At 32.0% G+C, this 10,394-nt stretch overlaps 1 protein-coding gene and 1 pseudogene across 1 annotated transcript; one reads left to right on the forward strand and one right to left on the reverse strand.

Moving 5' to 3' along the window:
* Nucleotides 1-2,668, forward strand: LOC107960311 (enoyl-CoA delta isomerase 1, peroxisomal). Its single transcript, XM_016896630.2, has 3 exons — nucleotides 1-545; nucleotides 1,801-2,118; nucleotides 2,443-2,668. Exons 1-2 carry the CDS (start codon nucleotides 100-102, stop codon nucleotides 2,087-2,089), a joined length of 735 nt encoding a protein of 244 aa, XP_016752119.1. The 5' UTR covers nucleotides 1-99; the 3' UTR covers nucleotides 2,090-2,118; nucleotides 2,443-2,668.
* A 4,478-nt stretch (nucleotides 2,669-7,146) lies between these two features.
* On the reverse strand, nucleotides 7,147-9,444 carry LOC107960310 (uncharacterized; annotated as a pseudogene).
* Nucleotides 9,445-10,394: the final 950 nt, after the last annotated feature.

Here is a 10,394-nt window from a genome sequence, read left to right on the forward strand (position 1 = left end):
CAACAAATAGGTAAGTTATTATAAGAAATTGTTCAGCTGGGATGCATAGCTAAAGATATTTAGACCAAGAGTAGCATTTTTTCCTTTGAAACAAAAGAAATGGAGATGTGCAATTTAGAGAAGCGGGGTAAGCTCTTCATTTTAACCTTGACCGGCGAAGACGAGCACCGCATAAACCCCGCCCGAATCGACGCAATCCGGTCTGCACTAAACCAAATCCGCTCCGACTCTACCTCTCTCTCTGGCTCCGTTCTCATCACCACCGCTCACGGTAAGTTCTTCTCCAACGGCTATGATCTCTCCTGGGCTGGCTCTTCACCAGACAAGATACGTTTAATGTCTTCCAAGCTCCGGGAACTTGTCGCCGACCTTATCTCCTTTCCAATGCCTACCGTTGCCGCCATCACCGGCCACGCCTGCGCCGCCGGGTTGATCTTTGCTTTTTGTCATGATTATATTGTTATGAGGAAAGATCGAGGGTTTTTGTACATGAGTGAAACGGATATCGGGCTGAAAATTCCGGCTTGGTTCATTGCCGTTATAAGGTGATTCTTCAGAAAACCTCTTTTTTCTCCTTCAACTTGATTTTTTTAATTAGCCGAATAATATGAACCGAGTATGGGAAGTCCAAATCAACATGGCTGCTGACCATTTGAGAAGACAATGATATATTTATGCTGTCAAAATCAAACTTGATAGCATTATAAACCATTATTATCAACCGTCACGCTGATTTAGGATTCCCATGGATAGCTCAAAGATTATTGAGAAAAAAAAATGTATAAGAATTGAAAATAGAATTTTCCATTTTCTTTTTTCTTGCGCTTTCCCACTTAATTAGCTTTTTCCATTTCCTTTCTTTTTTAATATATTTTTATTAGTGAATTGTAATTGGCTGTAACGAACAAATACCTTTTTGTTTTTAACTTCAAAAAGTAATTAATTAAAAATAAATTAACTTACGAAAATAACCACTGGAAATAGACAAAGACAATGAACTCACACAAACAAATAATTAAACATTACCTTTAAAAAATTTAAATCCCGTTCTCACAAAATCAAATAGCCAACAAATTTGGATTTTTTTTATGACATTTTTAGAAGGGTTTCAATTAATTTTAAGTTTCATATTATTTTGAGATTAAAGTTTCATGGGTTTAGATTTAACAAATGGAACTACAAAAAAACAAAAAGGGGTAAATGGATTTAGGGTTAATTGTTTTCAATTTTTTATTTCCAGGGAGAAATCTTTCTTGTAGGTTTCCGTTTCTCTTAGATTAATTTATTTTTAGTTAATTGCTTTTTAAATTTAAAAATAAATTACTTGTTTTTAAATTCCTTCATATACTTGTTATAGCCGATTATAACTCAAAAAATATATTTTTTAAAAAGGAAAAGCTAATAGGCTAAATCACTTAGGAAAAATGCAAGAGAAGAGAAAAGAATAGGAAAATTTTCTATTCAGTGTTTGTACATTTTTATTTTTATTTTTTGCAATCTTCGACGACGACTTGAGTTTACAACGCTGTCATATTTGATTCTGACAGAATAAATTCATCATTATCATCCTAAATCGCTAATCGTTATGTTGATTCGGAGTTTTGATACATAAATTCATATTATTCAAATAATTTAAAAATCATATTATTTTGATTATTATTATTTTTTATATTATTACAAAAAAAATAAAGGAAAAACCTTTTTTCCTGAACACAAAATGGTCTTATTTCACTCGTACAAGTAAGTTTAGTCAAACTTTTGAATTTTTTATTTAATATTATTTTATTTTTTTAATTTTAGCTGCAAGATTGGAGACGCCAAGGTACGGCGAGATGTGGTGTTGAAAGCGAAGAAGTTAACGGCTGAGCAAGCATTGGAGAGTGGAATTATCGACGCAGCGTTTGATACAGCGGCGGAGACGGCAGAAGGGGCGCTGGAATTAGGAGAAAAGTTGGTTAAAAATGGGTGGAACGGCCAAGTTTACTGTGAAAATAGAAAGCAGCTTTATAGAGAGATTTTAGATAAACTTGGAGTTGATGAAACTACAGACGATGTGAACAATGTTGCAATTGCAACATCCAAAATGTAGTAGCGGTTTCTGACCCCCCAAAAAATGCGGTAACGGTCCTGTTTTTTTCTTCTTTTAATTATTTTTTATATTATATAATTGAAATAGTAATTCTAATATTTTCTGTTTCACAAATAATAATTATAATGTCTTCTAGATTATTTCAATTATATTTAATTTTTTATTTCCATTGTTTTGCTAAAAAAATATTAGTTAATAATATTCGTAAAAAAAAATGGATTTACGCATTACAAAACATCTTTTATTTGTTTTAAGTTATATTTTAATTATTTTATTGATGTATTATTTGTATAATAGTGTGTTTATTTTATTGATTGTATTTCATAATTATTTTTGATTGTTTATGTCTTTAGTATGATCACTTGATGAAATATTGAGGGAAGCGGGATAAATGGTCGACATTACTGGAGGAATTTCTCTTTGGATAATAGATACTGTAATTGATATTCCTGTAATCAATTTAATAATTTTTTTTATGGTTCATATTTTAGATTGTATTCGTCCTTTTAATATAGAATAATGAGGCGAACTAAATTATGGAACTCTATCTTAGTAATTATAATCTCATACTATTTTGTATGATATAATTATATAATATTTAATAGGATTAATTGAATAGAGGCTTTAAACTATTGGTTTTGATTGAATTAGGGCTTCCAATTCAATTAAGCATATTTAATACTATCATTTTTTTTTTTGGTAAAATGGCAAGTTTGATAATAGAACAAACAAAAGGCAGATAATACTGAGATAATTTGTACAAATAGACTAAACTTGTAACGGCAACTTGTGTATACCAAACCCTGCGGTGCCTTTATACCAATTAACATACAGACTAGCCTCCAGAACAGTGACAGAGAGTCACAGTGAATTGCATTTGAAGGTCTCCCATCCTGCCCATGTGGACCATCATGAACAAGCAATAACAGGACACCTGTTAATAAGAGCAGAGCACATGTATCCTCAATGGCTTTACACTCCTCAAGATATGCTCTATAGAATAGTCATCATCAGCATTCAGCAAAGATTTGCTCTAAAGTTTCATAACTTTAAATTCTAAATACTTATTTCTTATTTAGCTGAACATATGATCCCTCAAAAATCTTCTCTTCATTGTTCACATCATTAATATCTATAACTATCATTATAGGTTATCCCCTGCCATAAAATTGCTTGAATTACCTAAGGTAGCATTTCAAAACTTATATTTGGATTTTAAAATTGTAGATTTGAATTCCTTGATTTCCAAATTCTTTGTTTAGGAATTAAAATGTGTTAAAATAGATGCTGATAATGGCAAAAGAATAATTGTAAAAAAAAACATAAATTTTACGTAAAATTCCTTTTAGAAAAAATCACGAGTAGAGGAGAATAAATTCACTAATGTTGAAAAACGAATGAAACAAAAGGAGTTTCGACTACATCTATTTAAATGTTTAAAAACATTATTCTAATCAATGTCAAATAAACGAAGTGTTCTATACAAGAGGAGTTTCGGCCCTCGACCTTAAGCCCTACGTAGATCCCCTTGTTTTATCATTGTATTATTTCTTTAACAAGGTTTCGAGTCACACAACTCTAACAAGATAATGTTTCAAATACAAAATTTTGAATTAATTTGATTCATGAATAATTCAAATTTAAATTTAAACTAATTTAAACTTTTAAAAGAATATTGAAATGAATTATTTATAAATTATAATTAGAAAATACTATAACAATGATAACAAATATCAAATTAATCTCAAGTTTGAGCTCTAAAGCCCTTCATTAAATTAAGATTTGGATATAGAGCATTTTAAAATTTAAAAAGAATCGATTAATAATAATTAAGATTTAAAGTTTCGATTAATAAAGTTATAGAAATCCCTTTTTACAGTTTAAATAAGTTAAACTATTTGAAAATATATTATTCTGTTCATTTTAATAAAAACCAATAAAAATATGCATATAATGGTATTTGAACGTGAAACAGTAAATTTATCACTCAACCAAAGCTTCATTTTAATGTATTTTATATATTTCTATTTTAATATGCACAATTCATTATCTCCATTAGTGGTATATCTATACTATTTATAAAGTGTTTTACTGAGTGACAAACACTTTCTAGGTCTACAACCCAAGTGCAGGTTGTATTCAAGTAATAAAATCTCGAGAGCCCAAGATTGATCCACAGGTGTGAAAATAACGGAGAAGATTGTTTAATTAAAAGCCAAAAAACATCAAGGATCCGCTTATCCAAAAAATATAGGTGCGGATTCGGTTAAGGTTTATTGCTATAAATATCATAAATCGGGTTGATTTTCAAAATTTTAATTTTTCATTGTACAAGAAAAACATTTTCAAATCAGGTTTTTTCCAACAATAACCTATTATCCAGATAACAGATTGTTGTTTTTCCAACATTTTGGGTCCTAACCTCTAACAAATACTCATATATCTTCTCATATTGTGCCTTATGATCTCTTTCAAGTAGTTCTACTGCCTTAAGTTTAGCCCTCCTACATTTGGTTAGTGAGACAAGGGAAATGTAATCTCTTTTAACATCTTGTTTGTAATGATGTCAAAGAATAATCAAGATCAGCAATGAACTTGTCTTTATAATGTTGACCTAGCCAAGTTGAGGTTATATTGTTAATTTTATGGACCTTAGAGTAATTATGGTTAGGGTTTAACTCCAAATTTGTCAAGTTTGATCAATAGGGTCATTAAGGTGTAGTCTAGAGGCCCATATGTACCAAGAACAGTTTGAACTGTTAGCTGCCTTTAACCTCTTTTGATCACTTTTTGAGAATTTAATAAAATAACTATTTAGCATACCATACTACCTGACAATTTCTTTTAGACTGTCTTTGGTCAAAAATAATATTCTAACCTTAAGTTTTGGATTATTCATGTCACTATCTGAGTTAAACTTAGGCCAATTTTGGTCATCTGAGTTAGATTCATGTACACTATTTAACCTCTTAGAATCATCACTATCAGACAATTTCCCTACTTCTATATCATCCATGTTTAAGCCATTTAGATTAGCTCTAACCCTATCAAACACATCAAAATTAAACAGGTCTTCTTCACTCTCATTAAATTCATCACCAAGTAAATCTGCCGAACAAATTTAACATCAATAAATGAAGTGACAGATAATAACCAAACACTTTAATATAACCTAGGCAGTTGCAGACAATAATAATTACAAAAATAATTTAATACAAATAATTTTTTTTCCGTCATGCACATGTCATAAACTTTAATACAAAGAAATCTATTTTTGTCATGTACAATAATAACCAAACAATTTAATACAAATAAATCTATTTTTGTCCTACACATGACTGACAATAAAATACAAAGAAATTCATTTCTATCATGTATAATAACAAACAATTTAATACAAACAATTCAAATATGATCATTTCTAAAGTTCGATACAAACAATTTAATACAACCATTTTTATCATTAAAATCAAAATTGAGTGACCGTTAGTATAATTTACCGTATATGTTTTTAATCTTTGGTAGGCAATACCCTTTGCCTGCTTCCGTTGAAAGAGCAACAACCGTTACTACAATACAACTAGAGCGCAGAGTGAAAACGATTTGCTGGGACTTTTATTATGTGCAGATGATAGAAGTTGATCAACGGCTAGAATTTCTTGCCAAATTTCTTCGTATTCTTACTATATCTACTCTTGTAATTGATTACCCCTACGTTATAGATGATTCTATTCATCGAGGAAAGCGAATGGATATGCTGAGCCATTCTATCTAAGAGGTGTGCATGGGCCGGACCAGGCCGGGCCCATTAAAAAATTTTGGCCCGTTTTTAAGGCCCGAGTCCGGCCCGGCTCGGCCCAAAATATGGGCCTAGAAATTTGTCCAAGTCCGACTCGGGGAAAAAATGGTAGGCCCGAGCCCGGCCCTTCCATATCAATTTTTTTCTTTTTTATTAAATAAAAAACTTTAAAATATAATAAATTAAATAAATTTAAAAACATAAAAACAAATATTAAAACAAAAAATAAATAAAAAATGAGACTAAAATAATTCTTAAAATAATACATAAATTAAAAATATAATAAAAAGTAATTATATTAAAATTGAAAAATTAAAACAAATTAGAACTAAATTAAGAACCAAATTATATTAATAAAAAAATTTTACAATATCAAAATAACATTAAAAACAACAAAAAAGAGTAAAGTAAAAGTACTAAAGTTACTTAAAATTAAAAATAAAAAAACTTTAATATTAAAATCGGGCCGGGCTGAGCCCGGGCTAAAAAATCTTACCCGAGGCCCAACCCGTATTCTAAACGGGCCTCATTTTTTGTCCAAGCCCATTTTTTGGGCCTATATTTTTACCCAAACACTACCATTTTTCGGGCGGGCCTTCGGGCCGGGCCGGGCCGCCCGGCCATGCGCACCTCTAAATTCTATCCACTTTTTTTTTCAATTACTTTCAAAATAAATAAATTTATCAACTAAAATAATTATACTTGTTGATCAGATCAAAATTCACATTTTTTTGAGTTCAATGTATTTATTAACTCCTTTTATTATAGAATTAGATCAAATCAATTGTTTTATCATTAAATAAATTAATTTAATTTATATATTAATAAAAAATTAAATAAAATTAAAATATAAAAAGTTCAATTTTATTCCAGATTGATATCTTAATTGATACTTTATCCAACCGATCCATCTGATTATCCGCATTCTGATTCTGAAAACAGTGTTACAATCACTAATGATATACATAATGCACCTTTAACAAGCAGCATGTTCTCAAAAGAAGAAAGACCATCACCTAATCAAGATTAAAAAAAAAAAAATCCACCCTTGGATTATAATTACGGTTACTAGTCCTTCTCATGAAAAAACAAAAACCTTGAAGCCAAGTGAAAACCCCAAACTCCAATTTCATGATCCATAAATAAAAAAATTAGATTAAATGCAAGGTTCTACATGTATGAAATCAATGATTATGTCAACAAAGATGAATTCTTAATAATATCAAACTACGCACGGCAAGACCAAAAAATAACCATATAATCTAAAACGATTGCAGTTATAATTTCATAGATTTCCTCATGGAATGAGGTTAGTAAACAATGAAGCACCAACCACTAACATCCTTACATGTATCACAATATAGATTCCTCCAGGTCCATGAATGGTCGTTCACTCCACGGCGAGGGCCGAAAGCAGACACGTACCTCATGCTCTTCAGGTCCTACGCGATGCTTGGGCACGATTATCTCAAGCATTGTTCCTGTCTCATCATGGTATGCTTCCAGTTTAGCATTTTCCGGAATGCGGTTCGGTAGGGGAATTTCTCGAATAAATTCCCCGGAGGGCAGTGCTCAGGTGCTGGATCTGTTAACTTAAACGTCCTATCTTGTCTCTTAATGAATGGCATGCAGGCTGTACTCACACATGATATCTTTACAATTCCATGTGAGGGAGTATTTCTCCAAGCAACTTTCACCCTTGGAAGATCTGAAAAGGGCAAGCTGACAATGATCAAAAAGCTTTCATCATCTTCATATATTGTTTTCGCTGCTGTTACAGGCCCGTATACGTTCTTCATTACCCCACTAAATTCATTCATCCATGTTGGCTCGAACCGGTGAATTTTCATATCCAAAACTCCGTTAGAATGCAAATTATTGGGTAAACAAGGATCTTCATCATTTCCATGCCGGAAATAGTCCTTTTTTCGTTTATTACAGACAGGTGATAAATCCATCCCGTTACCATTGCTATGTTCTATTGGCTGAGTTGATAGGTTTAAACCAGTACCGTTAAGCAGTTTTCTAGTGTGGGCATTTAAACTACTCTTTAAAGTAGCAAGGGGGCGCTCAAGCTCGAATTCTGTGCTCGTAAGGTTTCTCCAAGCTGCAAAATCACTTGCTTCAGGAGGAATAGAGAAGTTTATATCCCTGCCGGTAAGTTCTCTCCACCTCCTCTTCTCTTCATCATCGAGATTCGAGAGGTTTGGTGATGGCACAACTTCAATCCCATGTAAACATTGAGGATTAGAAAGACCCCTGTAGTGTTTCCTCTGCATTCTATGAGATCTAACAAAACCCTTACCAACACTAAACGGAAACGGGCGCTCCCCTTGCCGGGAGTGACCATTCATGTAACTCCTCAACTGCATCTTACCAAGTGCATTTTCGGGCCTTTCCTTGAAAACCCACATATACATGTTCTCCATATCATGCTGAACCAAGAATGCATCTAGCTCCAAGTCCGACTTGTCATACCCAGACAAACCGTTGCTGTCCCTGATTACCTTAGACTTTGACTTCCCACTCAAAACAGGCTTGAAGTAGAAAGTAAAGAAAAACCAAGCACCCCATACACTATCAAGACGCTTGATACACTTCTTAGCCACTTTCGGGACACTGACGACCGCCTCGTAAATCTGGGGAGCAAGGCTAACATCTAAGATTTCACATGAATCATTCCAAGCCAAAGGTGGGGGGCTCGGTTCGGATGATAACGGGAGATTGATATCAGGTGGCCGAGACAACAGCATAGATCGGTTCATCTCTCTCTCCAATTCATCTGGTAGAAAAGAACCGGAATCCATAGACAAAAGTGTAGATGGGTGATCAGTTTCCATTGACAAAGTAGTGAGAATAGCTTCCCCCATTCTTTTTCTCTTGCTCTTTTAACTATTTCCTCTTTTTTTTTTTCTTTCACTTTTATATATAATTTGAAACACCCCTACCAATCAACAAAAGCTCTCTATTGACATCTTCACAAATCAAATGGAAAATTCCAGCCAAATCGTATATTCATACACCAATCAATCCACAAAACCACTGGTAAACCTCATAAAAATCTTCATGATTCAATTCCAAGCAATACAGTATCCACTAAGTTTCATCAATCAACCAAATTCAAACTACAGCCAAACATGAACAAGGGCAGTAACATTGATAACACCAAAAAAACCCAACCTGAAAAAAAAAAACAAAAACGAACACCCAATTTAATATCAAATTCTCTATATCAACATGGAATCAAAATAACAAAAAAGACGCTTCCTTTATGACAGACAAATCGCATATCAAGGCCGAGTCAAGCTAATGTTTTTATATCTAAGATCTAAAATACCCTAAAAAATAAAGATTCAAAATTCTCACTTTCTATCGATTTTCTTAGCCATCAAACAAACAGAATATAAACTCAAAAAGAACAAAAAAAAAAAAGAAGAAGCAAATCCATGATTCTATAAGAACCAGAATCCAATAAAATCCCAAGAGTAGAGAGAGCCGCAAAAAAAGGAGCAGATGTGAAAGGAAATCAAATCAATCACAGACAAAAAAAAAAGAAGCTAACCCTAGAATAATAAAAGAAAAAGCAAAAGAAAATTGAATTTTATAGCTATTACCTAAAATAGAGGATTTGAATCCAGAGAAAATTGAGAGCTTGAAAAATGATGCCCTTTGAGAGAGTGAGAGAGAGAGAGGGAGAGAGAGAGAACGGAATCTGTTGAAAGAGACGGAGTTGAATAAAGGAAGGGAAGAGACATCGGCGCCGTTAGGTAACGGAGACGGTGACGGCAAATTTTTTTTTTTTGGGACTGAGAAGCGAAAAACAAGGGTCAAACGAGGCGTCCCTCAATGATAAAGTGACAATTGCTGAGGAGCACGTGTCAGTAAAAGAGTTAGAAATATGCGCTTTATATTTTTCAAACTTTAAAAACCATTCATTTATTTAATCAATTACTTTTAAAAGATTAGTAGCTAAGCATGGGTTTTTTTTTATCAAAATAAAATTATTTTGAAAATAGGGAGATTAAATAAGGATATGATTTTTACAGTGAAAGCTTAAAAAAATAATTATCAAATATTTGTTAAATATTGAAATAAATAAATAATGTGGGTGTCGCACAAACAAAACCACACATCTTTGCAAACCTTTCAATTAGAGGGAAGCAACTATTGTATTTTGGGATATTTCTTATTTAGGTCCCTTGATTTAAATTATTATTTTAATTCCAACTTTAATTTGCGTTTTTATTTAGTCCTTATTTTTAATATGTTTGAGTTTATTTTGCATATTATATGATTTTTTAAATTATTAATACCTTGATATGTATATATTGAATATTCAGTTTGTAGTATAATAATTTTAGTTGTGTCTATTTATATGTCTCTTATTTGCTTGATACTTATTTTTTAGGTGGTATCATTTCACAAGTATGCCATACTGTTTTTTTACTATAGAAATCATATTATCTCGTATTTAATCTCTAAATTATGTCATTTTCAAAATTATTT

Source organism: Gossypium hirsutum, chromosome A05 (assembly GCF_007990345.1).
Source record: "Gossypium hirsutum isolate 1008001.06 chromosome A05, Gossypium_hirsutum_v2.1, whole genome shotgun sequence".
In the NCBI taxonomy this organism is placed as follows: domain Eukaryota; kingdom Viridiplantae; phylum Streptophyta; class Magnoliopsida; order Malvales; family Malvaceae; genus Gossypium; species Gossypium hirsutum.